The sequence below is a fragment of the Bubalus kerabau genome, chromosome 18 (genome assembly GCF_029407905.1).
Source record: "Bubalus kerabau isolate K-KA32 ecotype Philippines breed swamp buffalo chromosome 18, PCC_UOA_SB_1v2, whole genome shotgun sequence".
Classification (NCBI taxonomy): Eukaryota; Metazoa; Chordata; class Mammalia; order Artiodactyla; family Bovidae; genus Bubalus; species Bubalus kerabau.
This window is the reverse complement of record NC_073641.1, coordinates 40,930,134-40,951,178: the sequence shown is the minus strand read 5'-3', so window position 1 is coordinate 40,951,178 and position 21,045 is coordinate 40,930,134. Positions and strand designations below refer to the sequence as shown.

At 41.7% G+C, this 21,045-nt stretch overlaps 1 protein-coding gene across 1 annotated transcript in view; it reads right to left on the bottom strand.

Moving 5' to 3' along the window:
• Positions 1–21,045, bottom strand: part of PRLR (prolactin receptor) — a 61,838-nt gene that overhangs the window by 2,894 nt on the left and 37,899 nt on the right. Inside the window, exons 3-6 of the mRNA XM_055554658.1 lie at positions 18,208–18,340; positions 16,144–16,313; positions 3,390–3,559; positions 1,604–1,745 (exon numbers count right to left, since the gene is read on the bottom strand). Of these exons, the coding sequence (XP_055410633.1) occupies positions 1,604–1,745; positions 3,390–3,559; positions 16,144–16,313; positions 18,208–18,340 (615 nt within the window). The remainder of the gene's footprint in view (positions 1–1,603; positions 1,746–3,389; positions 3,560–16,143; positions 16,314–18,207; positions 18,341–21,045) is intronic.

The window sequence follows — 21,045 nt, the reverse complement described above, 5'->3', positions numbered from 1 at the left end:
AGCCAGAAAGCTTTGATCACACACAGCATTGTTTACAACAAACAAAGAAATGAGCCTTTGAACATAAGTCCCCTGCCCCTCTATACCTTTTTTGATTTGAACAGCAATCCAAACAGAGTAGCGTTAATGATGGATTTACTTTTCCGCCCAATATTATTAAATTTTAATATGCAGCATATGTTTTACAGTACTCTAAACATTTCAAAGTGCTTTAAAATATCATTTTAGGTGATACTTACAGAGGAAATCCATGAGGACATGGTCAGTTACAGAAAAAATAACAACAAGCTAATGTTTATTAAGTTCCTAGTAAAAGCCATATGATGTTAAGCTCTTTACATACATTGCTGTATGTAAAGATGAGGAACTGAGACTCAAGGAGTGGTGTATTCAGAGGCAGGTAGCCATAAAGTTGCCATCTGGGATTTGAACCCAGGCCTTCTGCTTCTAGACCCTGTGCTTTTACTTAGTAAGAGCTAGGACTGGATGCACAGTTTTATGGCCTGTAGTTCAGTGCTATGTTCCCTATGCCAGTGCAAACCCTGATATTTTGATCAGGCCAGTAGTCACAAGAGCTAGGCTTTGCCATGTGGTTCTGGGCAAGACTTCTAACTCCACTGAGCTCCAGTTTCCTCTCTTTCAGTTGCTAATGGCAATTCTATTCTTTCTGAATACCTGAGATGGTTGGGAGGACCAAACAAGGTAAAGACTTTGTAAAGTACTTTAGAAATGAAAGATGAATCATTCCTTTGTAGAAAACCAGCCACTACGTTTAATGGCACTTGAAGAATTGGATGCCTTCTACATACTGTTCCTTGAATGAGATCAACATGTAATTGTCATCAAGGACTGAAAATCAGTACATGCCTTTCAGGTGGGATCAGCTCAGTTCAGTTCAGTTCAGTCGCTCAGTCGTGTCCGACTCTTTGCGACCCCATGAATTGCAGCACGCCAGGCTCCCTGTCCATTACCAATTCCCGGAGTTCACTCAAACTCACGTCCATCGAGTTGGTGATGCCATCCAGCCATCTCATCCTCTGTCGTCCCCTTCTCCTCCTGCTCCCAATCCCTCCCAGCATCAGAATCTTTTCCAATGAGTCATCTCTTCGCATGAGGTGGCCAAAGTACTGGAGTTTCAGGTTTAGTATCATTCCTTCCAAAGAACACCCAGGACTGATCTCCTTTAGAATGGACTGGTTGGATCTCCTTGCAGTCAGGTGGGATAGCACCTTGCAAATTCTAGGTGATAACCTTGAATGATAGGGATTGGGCAGATGTGGAGGGCAGAATAATTGACCATCAAGCCCTTGGAGATGCTCCAAGCTCATGTCTGCAGATATATCCTATCCTATTAATAGAAACTGATCCTCACTCACAGTGGCCCAGGGAAAGATGCTATACTTCCAGACGTCTCTGTATTAAGTGGAGAGATGATAAAGCCACCTCTACTTATTCTTCTGCTTAAGACTCAAAATAGTTTCTCTGTTAGTAGTTACAACATACAGGTTTACTAAACCCATTCTGTTTAAAAATATTTAGCAATAAAACAATGGCAGATTGCAGGCAGAATCCCCTCTTCCTTGGGGAATTTCAAGACACTTACCATTAGGTATCTGGATGGAGCTCTCTGGGCTCCACTCACTCCAGTATCCATGGTCTGGCTTGCAGCGAATCTGCACAAGGTATTTTTGTCCTGGATATAAGTTGAAAATCTTAAGCTGAGTCTGCTTCGGAGTAAAATGAGTCTAGGGAGGGCCAAGGAAAACAGAAGTCACTCTGACTTGTGTTATAAAGAAACTTTTCCTTTAGGAGATACACTAGCAGAGAAGTCAGTATGTAGATCACACTACATACCCTGTTCACACCATTTCACCCTCTCCGCCCATCCCTTCCTCCTGTTAAACACTGCTCACACAAAAAACAACAGGTTTTCTACTTCTCCATTTGGAACACTATTTCAGAAAGACAAATATACTGCTCCCTACACCTTACCTTCTGAATTCTACATTATGGAAGGTGACTACTTAACAAAATTGGAAATTTGTTATTTTCCAAACCTAATAAAATAATTGACTTAAGGATTATTCATGGGTATGAAGCCCCTAGGTGAAAGAGAACTGGGCATTTATGAACACTGAAGCAGTTGTGCATAAATCCAACATGACTTTACAATCAAGGGATCACGATGTGATCTCCCCAGTCCAGCACCCAGTTTTAGCATCATTTATGGTAGGTTGACCAGAATGGGTTTGTCTCCTGATACGATGCAATATGAAACATATAACATCACCTCTGAAATTTCCTCGCCAAAAATTGTTCAACTGGAATCTAATCAAGTCTTTTAATGTCTGGTTACAGGAAATGTGGGGACAGAGAAACTGGCTAAATGACCTTGACCTTATAAAGAACTAATCAGATGCAGAAGGTGGGACATTCTTTGAGACAAGTGGCTTGGTCTCCTTAGCATGTTGAGATTGAAGGGGTACATGAGTCAGCCAGTATGTGATCTTGAAGTGGATTCTGGTTAAGACAAACTAGCTACTGAAATATTTTTGAAGCAGTTGGGGGAATTAAAATATGGACTAGCTATTAAATGATATTAAAGAATTACAAAAGATGCTATTAAGGAATTTCAATTAATTTTCTACATGTGATCATATTATTTTGGCTATGTTTGGAAATATTCCTTCTTTAAAAGAGACATATAATAAAGTCTTTAGGGCTTCACTAGTGGCTTAGTGGTAAAGAATCTGCCTGCCAATGCAGGAGATGTGGGTTCAATCCCTAGGTTGGGAAGATCTCCTGGAGAAAGAAATGGCAACACACTCCAGTATTCTTGCCTGGAAAATACCATGGACAGAGGAGCATGGTAGGTTACAGTCCATGGGGTTGCAAAAGAGTCAGACACAACTTAGTGACTAAATAACAACAACAACTAAAATATTTTAAGAATAGATTATTATAATGTCTATAATTTATTGTACTATTTCTTTACAATGAAGAATGTAAAAGTGAATAAAAAAGCCATTAACCATGGACTGATTACATTGAGATTTTTTTCCTCCAACTTTGTGCCACTTAAGAACTCTCATAGACGTTTTGATCTAAGATATCCTGAGAGAGGTGGGTTGGAAACCTGGCAGAAAAGGCTGTTCAGTTGCAAGGATCTAGTCCTGGGAGAGCTGTGATGATGAGTCCCCATCCATCCCAGGAGACGCAGGGAGATGGATGGATGTAGGGAGAAAGTCTTTCCACATGTGCAAGGGTTACATCAGTATCAGGAAGAAAACATGGCAGCCTAATAATTAGGAGGCACGACCGGTTCTCAGTTGGGGTCTTCATCTTTGCCAAAGGACACAGTTCCTTCCAAAAGTTTCCAACTGACTCACCTCCCAATCAGTTGCTTTCTCAGGTTTTAATCGAATTTCGTACTGGATAATGAACCAACCAGATTTTACATCAGTTGTGGTGGGTGGAGACCATTTTATCCATAGATATGGTTTTCTATCTTCTGGATGTTTTAATTCCAAAGTCAGGTTTGCAGGAGGCTCTGGTTCAACTGCAGATATGAAAGAAACTCTATCTTTAGTCAAATAGAGATGTTTGAATCCAAAACTATAAGACTTAGAGGCAGATCTCTCCACCTTTTCCCTCCATGTTTAGGAGCCACTTTGTATTGATGTCAGGCACTGATCAGCAGAGTTGGGACTAGGCTGAAGCAAGTGAGTCACATGAGGTGCAACATTTAAGGTGGCAGAAACAGCCAAGAAGCACCTATTGGTGCTCAAAGTCATTAGTCATTCAGGAAATGCAAATCGAAACCACAGTGACATATCACTTCATACCCACTAGAATGGCTAGGATTGAAAAAATGAAAATTAACAAGTGTTGGCAAGAATGTTGGCGGCTTTGGAACCTTCATACATAGCTGGTGGGAATGTACCATGGCGTAGCCACTGTGGAAAAGTCTGACAGGTGCTCAAAAAGTTAAACATGAAATTATCATGTCACCCAGCAATGTCACTCCTAAATATATACCCAGAAAAACTGATAGCAGGTGTTAGAACAAGAACTCATTTATGAATGTTCATAACAGCACTATTCACAAGAGCCAATAGGTGAAACAACGCAAATGTCTACAACTGATGAATGGACAAACGATATCCTTATAATGGAACATTATTCAGCCAAAAGGAGACAGTCTTGATACAGCTATAACATGGATGAACCTGGAGAACATAATGCTTAGTGAAAGACGCCAGACACAAAGGGCCAAATAGTATATGATTCCAGGTATATGAAATATTCAGAATAGACAAATCGATAGAGACATAATGCAGATTAGTAGTTGCTCTGGGGCCATAGAGGGGAATCCAGAGAAACTGCTGAATGGGTAGGAAGCTTTTATTTTGAGTGATGAAAGAGTTCTGGAACTAGACTGTGGTGGTTGTTGCATAACATTGTGAATGAACTAATACCACTGAATGGCACCCTTTAAATTGGTTAAAAGACGGAGCCCTATGTTATAGGTATTTTACCACAATAAAATAAAAAATGAAGGAGGCACTTACTCTCTGGTTTCTTCAAGTACAGGTCTGTGAGTTCCTCCTTAAGAGTGCGGTACCTAGGCCATACTACCCAAAGCAATCTACAGATTTAATGTCATCCCTATCAAATTACCCATGAGACTTTTCACATAAGTAGAACAAATAATCCTAAAATTTATATAGAACTATAAAAGCCAAAAGAACTATAAAATTGCTCAAGCAATTCTGAGGAAAAGGAAAAAAGGTGGAGGCATGACCCTCCCAGACTTCAGACAATACTACAGAGCTACAGAAATCAAACCAGCATTGTCTTGGCACAAAAACAGACATACGCATCAATGAAACAGAAGAGAGATCCCAGAAATAAATCCACACACCCATGATCAATTAATGTTTGACAAGGGAGGCAAGAATGAACAAAGAGAACATAGGCAAAACATTCTCTGATGTAAATCATATCAATGCTTTCTTAGGTCAGTCTACATGCATGCATGCTAAGTTGCTTTAGTTGTGTCCAACTCTGTGAGACCCTATGGACTGCAGCCCTCCAGGCTTCTCTGTCCATTGAATTCTTCTGGTATGAATACTGGAGTGGGTTGCCATGCCCTCCTTCACGGGATCTTCCTGACCCAGGGATTGAACCTGAGTCTCTTACGTCTAACCTGCATTGGCAGGAGGGTTCTTTACCACTAGCATGTACCAAGAAAATAAAAATAAAAGCAAAACTAAACAAATGGGGCCTAATCAAACTTACAAGCTTTTGCACAGCAAAGGGAACCATAAACAAAATGAAAAGACAACCTACAGAATGGGGGAAAATATTTGCAAATGGTGTAACCAACAAGGGCTTAATTTCTATAATATACAAACAACTAATACAACTTAATAAGAAAACACAAAAACAACCAATTGAAAAATGGGCAAAACACCTAAATAGACATTTCTCCAAAGAAGACATACAGATGACCAAGAGGCACATGAAAAGATGCTCAACATCACTAACTATTAGAGAAATGCAAATCAAACTACAGTGAGGTATCACCTCACACCAGTCAGAATGGCCATAATTAAAAAAATCTATAAATAAATGCTGGAGAGAGTGTGGAAAAAAGAGAATCCTCCTACACTGTTGGTGGGAACGTAAGTTGGTGCAAGTCACTATGGAAAACAGCGTGGAGGTGCCTCAAAAATCTAAAAACAGAATTGTCATATGATTCAGCAATTCCACTCTGGGCATATATCCAGATAAAACTGTAATTCAAAAAGACACATACACTTCTATGTTCATAGCAGCAGTATTCACGATAGCCAAGACATAAAAACAACCTAAATGTCCATTGACAGATAAATGGGTAAGGAAGATGTGATTCTATACATATACATTTATATACATATATAGTATATAAAGATATGAAATTATATAAAATATAAACACAAAATAAATATGTATAAATTTATATAAATACATATATATATATATATATATAGAGAGAGAGAGAGAGAGAGAGAGAGACGGAGACAGAGAGACAGAGAGACAGAGAGAGAGAGAAGGAAATGGTAACTCACTCCAGCATTCTTGCCTGGAGAATCCCATGGACAGAGGAGCTGGTGGGCACAGTCCAAGGGGTCACAAAGAGTTGGACATGACTGAGCAACTAAGCACAGCATACATACACACACACACACATATTCAATGGAATACTGCTCACCCATTAAAAAGAATGAAATAATGCCATTTGTAGCAACATGAATGGACCTAAAGATAATGCATATATATGGAATTTAGAAAGATGGTAACGACAACCCTGTATGCGAGACAGCAAAAGAGACACAGATGTATAGAACAGTCTTTTGGACTCTGTTGGGGGGGGGGATGATTTGGGAGAATGGCATTAAAACATGTATAATATCATATAAGAAATGAATCGCCAGTCCAGTTCGATGCAGGATACAGGAAGCTTGGGGCTGGTGCACTGGGATAACCCAGAGGGATGGTATGGGGAGGGAGGTGGGAGGGGGGTTCAGGATGGGGAACACATGTACACCCGTGGCGGATGCATGTTGATGTATGGCAAAACCAATACGATATTGTAAAGTAAAAAAAAATAATAATAATAATTAAAAAAAGAAAAAAAGAGATTATCATACTAACTGAAGTAAGTTAGAAAGAAAAAGAAAAACACCATTTGATATCACTTGTATGTGGAATCCAAAATATGACACAGGTGAACTTATCTATGAAACAGAATCATAGACATGGAGAACAGACTTGTGATTGACAAGGTGAAAGAAGAATGAGGGATGGATGCATTGGAAGTTTGGGGTGAGCAGATGCAAACTCATATTGAATGGATAGGCAGCAAGGTCCTAGCATATAGCACAGGGAACTACATTCAATATCCTGTGACAAACTATAATAGAAAAGAATATTAGAAAACAGTGTGTATGTATGTATATGTATATGTGTATATATAATATATATATATATATATATATATATCTGAATCGCTTTGCTGTACAGCAGAAATGAACACAGCACTCTAAATCAACTATACTTGACCAAGATTAATTTAAAAGAGTGACAGGCCTAGGGTGCTGGTTTGCCTTACCCTAATTTCAGTCTTGCTAGCTAGTCACATTTTCTCCATTCACTTCTTACCTCCTCAAATCAATCTCAATTCCAGGTGAGAGAAGAGTGAGTGTAACTCTAGTGGACTTGGCATTATATATAACCTGTCTAAAAAACGAACTTGAGGAAATTTGCCACTAATCCTAATCCTTGTAGATTACTAGGTAAATACCTAAGAAAGATGGTTTTATATGGATTTACTAAATAAACATCAGTTATTATAAGTTTTAAGCTGAACACAAGACTGAGAAATGCCTCTGATCAAAACATCTCTGTATAAAAGTGCAAGTAAAAAGTTCAAGATGAATCCTTGAAAGCAAACTTTCTCAACCTCAGCATTATGTGTATTTTGGACATGAAAATTCTTTGTGGTGGGGGCTGTTCTGAACACTGTAGGATGTTAGCATCATCCCTGGGTTCTCCCTCATTAGATATCTTCCCTCTCTGTGTTGCAACAATCAAAAATATTTCCTGCTATTGCCAAAAATCCTGTGGGAGGCAAAAGAGCACCCAGTTGAGAATCATTGCTTTCAAGTGTTTTCAGCAGACTTAAATATTTCTGGGATATGTACCAATATTCTGTACTGCAGGTTATCACTTGATGAGGTTCAAGCTTATAGACTTTACTGTGGTTAAACGTAAGTTGTCAATGAACTTCTGTGGCCCCTCACCAATACTGTAAGCTGCAGGGTTAAGGAGAATTCTAAGAACACTTCTTTAATAATTTTGAAAAGATCTGCTTCACTGACTATGCTAAAGCCTTTGACCATGTGAATCGCAACAAACTGTGGAAAATTCTTAAAGAGATGGGAATACCAGAAAACTTTATCTGCCTCCTGAGAAACCTGTATGCAGGTCAAGAAGCAACAGTTAGAACTAGACATGGAACAACAGACTGGTTCCAAATTAAGAAAGGAGTACATCAAGGCTGTATATTGTCACCCTGCTTATTTAACTTAAATGTAGAGTTCAGTTCAGTTCAGTCACTCAGTTGTGTCTGACTCTTTGCAACCCCATGAACCGCAGCATGCCAGGCCTCCCTGTCCATCACCAATTCCTAGAGTTTACCCAAACTCATGTCCATTGAGTCATTGATGCCATCCAACCATCTCATCCTCTGTCGTCCCCTTCTCCTCTTGCCCTCAATCTTTCCCAGCATCAGGGTCTTTTCAAACGAACACATTATGTGAAATGCTGGGCTGGATCAAGCTTAAGCTGGAATCAAGATTGCTGGGAGAAATATCAATAACCTCAAATACGTAGATGACACTATCCTAAAAAAAAAAGTGGCAGAAAGTGAAGAGGAACTACAGAGCCTCTTGATGAAGGTGAAAGAGGAGAGTAAAAAAGCTGGCTTAAAACTCAACATTCAAAAAACAAAGATCAAGGCATCTGGTCCCATCACTTCATGGCAAATAGATGGGGAACAATGGAAACAGTGAGAGACTTTATTTTCTTGGGCTCCAAAATCACTGCAGATGGTGACTTCAGCCGTGAAATTAAAAGACACTTGCTCCTTGGAAGACAAGCTATGCCAAATTAGACAGCATATTAAAAAGCAGAGGCATTACTTTGCCAACAAAGGTCCTTACAACAAAGCTATGGTTTTTTAGTAGTCATGTGTGGATGTGAGAAGAAGGCTGAGTGCTGAAGAATTGATGCTTTTGAACTGTGGTTCTGAAGAAGACTCTTGAGATTCCCTTGGATAGTACAGAGTTCAAGTCAGTCAATCCTAAGGGAAATCAACCCTTACTATTCCCATGAACAGTGTGACAAGGCAAAAAGACATGACACTGAAAGACAAACTCCCCAGGTTGGCAGGTGCCTAATATGCTACTGGAGAAGAGCAGAGAAATAGCTCCAGAAGGAATGAAGAGGCTGAGCCAAAGTGGAAACAATGACTAGATGTGGATGTGTCTGGTGATGAAAGTAAAGTTTGATGCTGTGAAGAGCAATATTGCATAGGAACCTGGAATGTTAGGTCCATGAATCAAAGTAAATTGGAACTGGTCAAACAGAAGATGGCAAGCGTGAACATCAACATTTTAAGAATCAGTGAACTAAAATGGATTGGAATGGGTGAATTTAACTCAGATGACCATTATATCTACTACTGTGGGTAAGAATCTCTTAGAAGAAATGGAGTAACCCTCATAGTCAACAAAAGAGTCTGAAATGCAGTACTTGGGTGCAATCTCAAAAATGACAGAATGATCTCTGTTTGTTTCTGAGGCAAACCATTCAATATCACAGTAATCCAAGTCTATGCCCCAAATACTAATGCCAAAGAAGCTGAAGTTGAATGGCTCTATGAAGACCTACAAGAGCTTCCAGAACTAACATCCCCAAAAGATGTCCTTTTCATCATAGGAGACTGGAATGCAAAAGTAGGAAGTCAAGAAATACCTGGAATAACAGGCAAGTTTGGCCTTGGAGTACAAAATGAAGCAGGACAAAGGCTAACAGAGTTTTGTCAAGAGAACACACTCATCATAGCAAACATCCTCTTCCAACAACACAGGAGAAGACTCTACACATGGACATCACCAGATGGTCAACACCAAAATCAGATTGATTATATTCTTTGCAGCTGAAGATGGATAAGCTCTATACAGTCAGCAAAAACAAGACCGGGAGCTGACTGTGGCTCAGATCATGAACTCCTTATTATAAAATTCAGACTTAAATTGAAGAAAGTAGGGAAAACCACTAGGCCATTCAGGTATGTCCTAAATAAAATCCTTTACAATTTAACAGTGGAAGTGAGAAATAGATTCAAGGATTAGCTCTTATAGACAAAGAGCCTGAAGAACTATGGACAGAGATTTGTAACACTATACAGGAGGCAGTGATCAAAACCATCCCCAAGAAAAAGAAAGGTAAAAAGGCAAAATGATTGTCTGAGGAGGCCTTACAAATAGTTGAGAAAAGAAGAGAAGAGAAGTGAAAGGCAAAGGAGAAAAGGAAAGATACACCCATCTGACCCTGATGCTGGGAAAGACTGAAGGCAGGAGGAGAAGGGGACGACAGAGGATGAGATGGTTGGATGGCATCACGGACTCAATGGACATGAGTTTGAGTAAACTTTGGGAGTTGGTAATGGACAGGGAGGTCTGGTGTGTTGCATTCCATGGGGTCACAAAGAATCAGACACAACTGAGTGACTGAACTGAACTGAACCCATCTGAATACAGAGTTCCAAAGAATAGCAAGGAGAGATGTGAAAGATCTTAATGACCCAGATAACCATGATGGTGTGAACACTCACCTAGAGCCAGACATCCTGGAATGTGAGGTCAAGTGGGCCTTAGGAAGCATCCCTACAAACAAAGTTAGTGGAGGTGATGGAATTCCAGCTGAGCTATTTCAAATCCTAAAAAAATGATACTGTGAAAGTGCATCACTCAATATGCCAGCAAATTGGGAAAACTCAGCAGAGGCCACAGCACTGGAAAAAGTTTTTCTAGTAGTTATGTGTGGATGTGAGTGCTGGACCATAAAAAGGCTGAGTGCCTAAGAACGGATGCTTTTGAACTGTGGTGTTGGAGAAGATTATTGAGAGTCCCTTGGACTGCAAGAAGATCAAACCAGTCAATTCTAAAGGAAATCAATCCTGACTATTCATTGGGAGGATGATGTTGAAGCTGAAACTCTAATTCTTTGGCTATGTGATGAGAAGAACTGACTCACTGGAAAAGACTCTGATGCTGGGAAAGATTGAAGGCAGGAGGAGAGGGGGATGACAGAGGACGAGATGGTTAGATGGCATCATGGACTCAATGGAGAAGAGTTTGATCAAGCTCCAGCAGATGGTGAAGGACAGAGAAGCCAGGCAGGCTACAGTTCATGGGGTTGCAAAGAGTTGGACACTACTGAGCAACTGAACAACAACAAATTTATTGGAAGACTGATGCTAAGCTGAATTTCCAATACTGTAGCCACCTGATGTGAAGAGCAGACTAATTGGAAGACCTTGATGCTGGGAAAGATTGAGGACAGGAGGAGAAGCGGGTAACAGAGAATGAGATGGTTGAATGTCATCACCTACTCAATGGATATGAGTTTGAGCAAACTCTGGGAGATAGTGAAGGAAACCTGGTGTTTTGCAGTTCACAGAGTCACAAAGAGTCAGACATGACTGAGCATGCATGCAAATTTCCTTATAGCAGTTGCCTCAGTACATTACAGAACTTCTCTTGCTCACTGTTTTGACCTCAAATATTAAATATTTTAGGGCAGATTATTTGGTGGCAAGGCAATTTAAAAAAGAGCCTGTGGAAAAAAAAAACCAAAATAGAGCTAGTGTATGACTGAGCAATTCCACTACCAGGCATATACCCTGAGAAAACCATAATTCAAAAAGGTACATGTGCCCCAAGTTTCACTGCAGCCAGGACATGGAAGCAACATAAATGTTCATCAACAGATGAATGGATAAAGAGGTTATACATATTTACAATGGGATATTACTCAGCCATGAAAATGAATGCAATTGCATCATTCATAGTGATGTGGGTGAATCTAGAATCTGTAGAGAAAAGAAAAGCAAATACTGAACATTAATGCAAATATATAGAATCTAGAAAAATGGTGCTGGTGGACCTCTTTTCTGGGCAGGAATAGGGATGCAGACATAGAGAATGGACTTGTGAACACAGCGGGGTAAGGAGAGGGTGGAACAAACTGAGAGAGTTGCACTGACATACACACCACCCTGTGTAAAACAGCCAGTGGGAGAGCTCGGCTCGGTGATGATGCAGAGAGGTGGGGTGGGGTGGGAGGAGGCTCAAGATGCGGGAGATACATGTATAATTATTGCTGATTCACTCTGTAGTACAGCAGAAGCTAGCATACCACTGTAAAGCAATTACACTCCAGTAAAAAAATAAAGAGCCTATGAAAATGGAATTATTTGGCGTTTAGCATTTTAAAGGCTTCATGTCTTAAGCCTATTTATATGAATGGAATTAATTTTATTCCTATTTGTAAGTGGTGTTACTTTTTGATTTTCTTAAGCTAAGATTAAATTCTATTTCCACCCCCAGGCTCACTGTAATCACTTGCTGGGTGGGGGGAAGAGATAGTATTGAAATGCTTACTAGCTGATGTTAGAAGCTTTTCTAGTTTTTAAGGATCAACCACTGATAATATGCCAATGGGATGATATATAGCCCAATACTTGAGAGCCTTAGCCTGATTTTCTTTTTCCGTTGGTGCTAGGTGAGTCAGGAAGACTTGGGTAACCTTGAACCTAATTAGCTACTCCTTAGGCAACCTAATAGGAAGGCTGAATCCAGTCCTGGCCAAGCCATCTCTTGTCCTAAGATTCCCTTTGTCATCGCTACTCAACCAAAAGCCAAAGAATTGATGCCTTTGAACTTTGGTGCTAGAGAAGACTGTTGAGAGTCCCTTGGACTGCCAGGAGATCAAATCAGTCAATCCTAAAGGAAATCAACCCTGAATATTCACTGGAAGGACTGATGCTGAAGCTGAAGCTCCAGTGCTTTGGCCACCTGATGTGAACAGCCAACTCACTGGAAAAGATCCCGTTGTGGAAAAGACTGAGGGCAGGAGCAGAAGCAGGCAACAGATGATGAGATGATTGGATGGCATCACCGACTCAATGGACATGAGTTTGAGCAAACTCCAGGAGATAGTGAAGGACAGGGAAGCCTGGTGAGATACAGTCCATGGGGTCACAAAGAGTCGGATACGACTGAGAGACTCAACAACAACAACCAAACCACAGAGGCCACTGCAGTTATGCCTCATCGCCCTGAAGCTCAGTGTTGATTATGCAAAGCAAGCAGCAGCTCTTAGACAGATTTTTGTTTTACTTCACTCATGAGTTCTCCAAACCTCATGGTTGTGATCTTGTACTTCAGCCTTCTGTTCAAGTAGCACTATTTACTCCCCAAGTAGTTTATTTTGAGAAGAATAGCTCCAGTTGCTGAGGAACATATACATATTGAGAACTGAATTTGGGGCAAAGCAGCTGGAGAAATTCCTGTGGGTGGAGAAGCAGATGAGTGTCTTCTAAGAGTTGCTACTCCACGAAGCAGTGTGTTTCAGGGAGCGAAATCTCAGAAAGGAAACCCCAGCTTGCCAGGAGGGAAGGGGACATTGGTTGCAGGGGATGGGCTGGAGAGAAGGACTGAAAAGGGAAGCTAAATAGAGCATTGCTTCTGGGTGCAAGGGAGTGGGAAGAAGGGTCAAGGGAAGGCATAGTGATCTTTACTGTCTTACTGTCAGGAATACAAATGGGTTTAAAACACTCAGTTGGTGAGGATACTGTAAATTTTTTCATCTTTCTTTTCGGGGATCCATCCCTAAGACAAGGAGACTCAAACTGAGTTTAACTCTCGGTAGATTCATATCAAATTAACACATTCTAAACTATAAAACACTGGTGAAAGAAATCAAAGAGGACACTAACAGATGGAGAAATATACCATGTTCATGGATTGGAAGAATCAATGTAGTGAAAATGAGTATACTACCCAAAGCAATCTATAGATTCAATGCAATCCCCATCAAGCTACCAACAGCATTCTTCACAGAGCTAGAACAAATAATTTCACAATTTGTATGGAAAAACAAAAAACCTCGAATAGCCAAAGCGATCTTGAGAAAGAAGAATGGAACTGGAGGAATCAACCTACCTGACTTCAGGCTCTACTACAAAGCCACAGTTATCAAGACAGTATGGTACTGGCACAAAGACAGAAATATAGATCAATGGAACAAAATAGAAAGCCCAGAGATAAATCCACGCACATATGGACACCTTATCTTCGACAAAGGAGGCAAGAATATACAATGGATTAAAGACAATCTCTTTAACAAGTGGTGCTGGGAACTCTGGTCAACCACTTGTAAAAGAATGAAACTAGAACACTTTCTAACACCATACACAAAAATAAACTCAAAATGGATTAAAGATCTAAACGTAAGACCAGAAACTATAAAACTCCTAGAGGAGAACATAGGCAAAACACTCTCTGACATACATCACAGCAGGATCCTCTATGACCCACCTCCCAGAATATTGGAAATAAAAGCAAAAATAAACAAATGGGACCTAACTAACCTTAAAAGCTTCTGCACATCAAAGGAAACTATTAGCAAGGTGAAAAGACAGCCTTCAGAATGGGAGAAGATAATAGCAAATGAAGCAACTGACAAACAACTAATCTCGAGAATATACAAGCAACTCCTACAGCTCAACTCCAGAAAAATAAATGACCCAATCAAAAAATGGGCCAAAGAACTAAATAGACATTTCTCCAAAGAAGACATAAAGATGGCTAACAAACACATGAAAAGATGCTCAACATCACTCATTATCAGAGAAATGCAAATCAAAACCACTATGAGGTACCATCTCACACCAGTCAGAATGGCTGCAATCCAAAAGTCTACAAGTAATAAATGCTGGAGAGGGTGTGGAGAAAAGGGAACCCTCTTACACTGTTGGTGGGAATGCAAACTAGTACAGCCACTATGGAGAACAGTGTGGAGATTCCTTAAAAAACTGGAAATAGACATGCCTTATGATCCAGCAATCCCACTGCTGGGCATACACACTGAGAAAACCAGAAGGGAAAGAGACACGAGTACCCCAATGTTCATCGCAGCACTGTTTATAATAGCCAGGACATGGAAGCAACCTAGATGTCCATCAGCAGATGAATGGATAAGAAAGCTGTGGTACATATACACAATGGAGTATTATTCAGCCATTAAAAAGAATACATTTGAATCAGTTCTAATGAGGTGGATGAAACTGGAGCCTATTATACAGAGTGAAGTAAGCCAGAAAGAAAAACACCAATACAGTATACTAACGCATATATATGGAATTTAGAAAGATGGTAACAATAACCCTGTGTACGAGACAGCAAAAGAGACACTGATGTATAGAACAGTCTTATGGACTCTGTGGGAGAGGGAGAGGGTGGGAAGATTTGGGAGAATGGAATTGAAACATGTAAATATCATGTATGAAATGAGTTGCCAGTCCAGGTTCGATGCACGATACTGGATGCTTGGGGCTGGTGCACTGGGACGACCCAGAGGGATGGAATGGGGAGGGAGGAGGGAGGAGGGTTCAGGATGGGGAACACATGTATACCTGTGGCGGATTCATTTTGATATTTGGCAAATCTAATACAGTTATGTAAAGTTTAAAAATAAAATAAAATTAAAAAAAAAAAAAAAAAAAAAATTAAAGGAAATTCCAGACAGTCAAATTCACATATTTTAAGAGCTACTAATGTTTACTAATAGAACATAATATTGATACCATAAGATTGATAAATAACCCAGCTTTTAGCCTTTACTTGAACCCACCATTATCCTTAATATCTTAAATATGACATTATCTCTCTCTTTTTAGATTTATGTTGGCAGTTAACAAAGCATTGACCTATTCTTGATTAAAACTTACATCCTTTTCTAACATTTTTTATGTTGCTTCTTTCTTCTATTTCCCCGTGTTATGGCATGCATTTTGTGATTTCTTATTAAGGCATCCAGTTTGTGCTACAAAGGTCTACTGTGTACAGTTTAAAATGAATTCTGCTCTGGACTGAATTATGTCCTCCTGGAGTTCATGTTGACACTCTAACCTCCAATGTGACTGTACTGAAGAGGAAAAGATACCAAAACGCTCTCTCTCCACCATGTAAAGACACAGTAGAAGCCAGCCATTTGCAAGCCAGCAAGAGAACCTTCACAGGTGGTGAATGCTAGTACCTTGATCTCAGACTTCTTAGCCTCCAGAACTATGAGAAATAAATTCCTACTGTTTAAACCACCCAGACAGAAGTACTTTGTTATAGAGGCTCAAGTAAATTAATATAAATTCTACGTATTGTTAAAATAAAATGTTTTAAAATCAAAAAAAAAAAAAAAAAAAAAAAAAAAAAAATTAACACATTCTTCACCTGTCCCGCTTCCCCTTACCTATGTAAGTCACGTCCACATAAAGTGGATCCGAGGAACTGATTCCCATCTGGTTGATGGCGTTTACTGTGATGACGTACATCTTCCATATGGAGGTGTGCTTCTTGCTAAAGTAGCAGGAGTTGGGGCCCCCGGTTTTGTAGTCTGGACATTCATGGATGAGTGTTTCTCTGCAACAAGTAACATATTAGGAGTCAGTAAGAAAGTGGTATGGAGCTTCCTTGCTGGCTCAATGGTAAAGAATCTGCCTGCAATACAGGAGACATGGGCTCGATCCCTGGGTCAGGAAGATCCCCTGGAAAAGGAAATGGCAACCCACTCCAGTAGTCTTGCCTGGAGAATCCCATGGACAGAGGAGCCTGGTGGGTTATAGTCTATGGGGTTGCAAGAGTTGGACATGACTTAGCAACTAAACTACCACCACCAAGAAGGTGGTATAAAGAGTCTAGTTTTTTTAAAGTGGTATAAAGAGCCCCACTCCAGTACTCTTGCCTGGAAAATCCCATGGACGGAGGAGCCTGGTAGGCTCCAGTCCATGGGGTTGCTAAGAGTCGGGAACGACTAAGCGACTTCACTTTGACTTTTCACTTTCATGCATTGGTGAAGGAAATGGCAACCCCCTCCAGTGTTCTTGCCTGGAGAATCCCAGGGATGGTGGAGCCTGATGGGCTGCCATCTATGGGGTCTCACAGAGTCGGACACGACTGAAGCGACTTAGCAGCAGCAGCAAAGAGCCTAGTACATCAATATCACTGAATTTGGAGGGACAAGCAAAAAGCAGAGCTGGAGAAGGGCTCCCCAAGCTTCTCGACCCTGTCCATGTCAGCGAGGGGTGACTCAGGGAAGAAGTGCTGGAGAAGGGGTGGAGGACTCACGTCAGAGCCCCAGTGACTCTGTTTCTTACCAACCCTTCCTGTCTACAGGTTGTTGTGGACTTTGTGCTATACGCCCCCTGCCAACATACACTTGAGTTTTCCATGGCCAAGGCACCGCCATCCTCAGCAAATTACCATTGGGTCACCTCAGGAGTTTCTCTTGCATCATACAAACCAGGGTGGAGTGGAGGCGGGCATGCCCAAGGCAGCAGTTATTGCACAAATGTGTTGAATTACATGTCACTAAAAAAGCTGAAAGGGGATACAAACTGCAGTATATTTCCAATTACACTCAGGTAGCCACAGAGGAGAGTGACTCTGAAAGGAGCTACTTCAGGTCCCAGAGGCTCCTCAGGCTGCTCACATGTAGACCCGGGGGCTCCACGCAAGACTTGTCACACAGGTGAGCAGGCTTGTTTCACCATGCTGCCGCTTTGAGCTCCTGAGGGCTGTGTGTCTGACACCCCTTTGGGTCTCACAGGGGGTGTCAGCTTTGTGTACCACTAAGCGCAGTCACTGGGAGGCAGGCCAGCTGGTCCTCCAGTAAATGTTTTCTTCAGTGGGAAGGATATACAGCCATCCCTGGATTTCCAGGAGGGTCTCACTCTAACTGTGATGAACTCCTTGCCCAGAGATGGCCCTGTTGAGTTTGCACTGCAATTTTTTAGCTCCCAATACCCAATCTGGGAGATCATGGGTCCATGGATTTCCTAGGGAAAAACCTCATCTTCCTTTCCTTGTAGGGCTTGTTATTTTCTTGCATGTGAAACAAGTTCAAACAGCTAATGTACCAGAGTTGTCAAGGATTACATAATAATACTCTTAGATTGAAAAAGCAATGATTATTAAAAAAATGACAACTGGCAGAAGCTCGATAGATAAGCATCCAAAATTAACTTTGGAAACACTTATACGTGACTTTGGGGTACAACTCAAGCTTACGACAGGCAACGGTAACACGGATGGATTGGTGTCACCTCATTGGTGGTGGAGTTTATGGACACGTGGGAGCTTGGCTGGGACATTAGGAGGAGGATGTGGACATGGACGTTAGAGTCCCTGCCCCCAGTAGTGGGAGGTTATCAGTGTCCATTCAGGGAAACATGGAAATTAACCCAGGGTCAGTGGTCCTATGGCCTGGAGGGCGAGGACACCCATGTGGGGTTTGCCAGGAGAGAAAACATTTTACCCTTCCTTGTGGTAAGTCAGCGTGTAATTGGTAGCAAGTCCTCCATCTGCCCCAGGCTCCCACCAGCAGGTGAATGTTTCCTTTCCAGGAGACCGACATTTAACGAGCTTGGGTTTTTCAGGAGGTGACTGTCCTAGAAAAAGAAGGCACCAGAGTCAATATTAAGGTCCATTCAACTCTGTGACCATTCTGTTGCCAGAAGGTACTGGAGTCAATGTTAAGGTCTGTTCAACTCTTTGGCCATTCTGTTGGTGACAGAAGCAGGTAGATGGGGCCAGGCCAGTGATGAGGTCTCAGGGAGAGTAGGCCTAGGGGTGGGAGGTGGGACTCAGAAGTGCCAAGATGTCAGCATCCTGCAGCATTCTTCTGTGGGCTGCCCTGAAGTTGGCAGGATTCAGAGAGAGAGAGCTTTGTGATGGGGTGTGTGTGCGTGTACTGTGAGATGGAGATACCAGCAACCTAGGATCAGTGACTAACTGTAACATTGCACCAATGGTGAGCAGCAAGGGTGCGAGGGGTACACGTGGACTGAGCAGGATCTGGCCCTTCCAGAATCCCACGGTGTCTGTGGAGCGGATATGTGCCCACGGCACCAGGGTGATCATTTAAAAAGAATTCGCCTTCAGACACAAGCATCCTGTGATCATTTGCTGATCCAATGCTCCCCGGACCTCTCCCCTCTGCTCACTGACCCCCCTCTTTCTGCCACTCCCACATAGTGAACCCAATTCTCTGCTCTTTTGCTCTTTCACTGTGTTACCCAGGCTTCCCCTCTAGCTGCTTCTCCCCCCATCTTCTCCATCCCGTACTTTCCTGCTTCACTCTTCCTTGATTCTGTTCAGCTTTGACCTATGATTCAGTCTCACAGCGTGGCTCCCATCCTCCCTGTCTCCACTTCTGAAGCTGGGTTTTCAGTCCGCTTTTTGTATATATTTTCCCCTCTCTCCCTGGGTCTTTATGTGGTGAGATGGCAAAGGGTTCTTTTGTAATTCTTGGCCCTTTTGGGGGGTAGGAGGCATGGGAGCTCCTAGAGGCGGCTGAGTGGGTAGCTGTTCTCCCAGTTAGGAGCTACCATCTTTATCTAGTCCCAGCTGGAAGCTAGTGGGGCTGAAAGAGGTGATGTGGAAAACCCAATGTGGATGAAGTTTTCAAGTTGCCTAGCCCCTGAAGCTTTTGGTGAGCTGGCACCCTCTTCTGTTCCTTATCTGTCAGGTCTGGGGAGGGAAAGAGTCCCTCTATCCCCAGCCATGTAATCGCAGGTGGTGTTTCATTCAGGAAATCGGGAGCAGAGAGGGGCGCTTCCAGGAGGCGATCCTTGAACCTTGGGGGCTTGTCTGTTTTCTTCCACCCTTGTCCTTCATCCCTCAGGCTGGCTCCTGAGCTAGAACTGCTAGCAAAGCAGCATCAGGACGAACGAGTTCAGAGGAGGACACCGGTGGGAAGGAGGGCACTAGGCAAAACCGGCCAGAAAGAAGAACTGAATGAATGGGATGATGGGATACAAGGCTGGGCCAAGGTCCCCAGGCTGAGTCAGCTGGAGCCCAGCCAGCTCTTAGATCCCCTGAACACCGTCCACGCCAGCCAGTCTGGGCTTAACTCTGCCCATTTTGGAATGTTGCTCGACCTCTAGGGAATATTTCTTCAGGAAAATTTCACAGGGTGAAGTGATTTTTTGTTTGTTTTTTCTTGTGGCTAGGGAGGAGTGTGTGAGGTGGAAGGAAAAGCTTATATTTTAAAAAACACACAAAGTTTACAGCTCAATAATGAGCATATTTAGAAGTCAATTAAGGCAACTCTTGATTATTTGGGGCTTATTTGAATACTTAAAGTTTCCATATGGATTGTACCAATCTCCACATTCCTTTTTCTCTTCCTGAAAGCTTCTCTCTCTCACATTTCACTGGTTATTAACAGTACCTCAAGAAAACTCAAGAGAGGAGGGTAAAGCTGTGAAACTGTAATTAGTCAAATGTTTCTTTCACCCACTTTAGAAGAGATGGTTACAATGAATGGACGGTCTCACTTTCCCTGTAAAATGTACACAAACACAGGGACAACAACAGAGGTACTTCCCACCCCCAACACACACATGCTCAAACAGAAGAGCTCATATCAGAAACACACCCACAGATCACAGAGGAACAATATACACAGCTGCATACTTATAGAAGTAGATACTGGTCCGCACATAGGTACATATGCAGAAATATGCACCCACAAATGGGTATGCATATAGGTACACACAGAGAAGCATTTTCAATCAGGTATGTACAGGGAAGCTAATAGATACAGAGATATACACAAGTATTCACACTTACAAATAGACAGGGGTAGACACATTGAAATGTACACACACAGGCTCACACATGCTAGTCTAGTTGTAAATTTCATTTCCTGCATAATAGAGTTGGGTGTTCCTGTTTTCCACCACGTAACAGCAATCCCCTTAGATTTCTTAACAGGTTTTCAAAGATTTTTCTCACACAGCTTTTCATCTGAGGTGGAGGAAACATCATTATCCTCACTTTGAAAGTGTCTAAATCCAGAGAACTAAGTTAACTGGCTCAAGGTTGCACAGCCAGTAAGGGACAGAACCTGGACTGAAACTGTGATATGTCCCTGGCAGAGTTGTTTCTCTGCATTCCCAGAATGAGGATGGAAGTCAGAGCATGGTGACAGGATGTGGCATTAACTGCATCCAGTCTTTTGCATTAATTTTTGCCTTCATTTTAATCCCTATAATATTGTAAATAATTGAAGAGAAGCAAATGCCATGGACATTTTCATTTCCTGTAATTGTGCTGCAAAAGGGACTGTGATGGATTCTCCCCTCCTCTC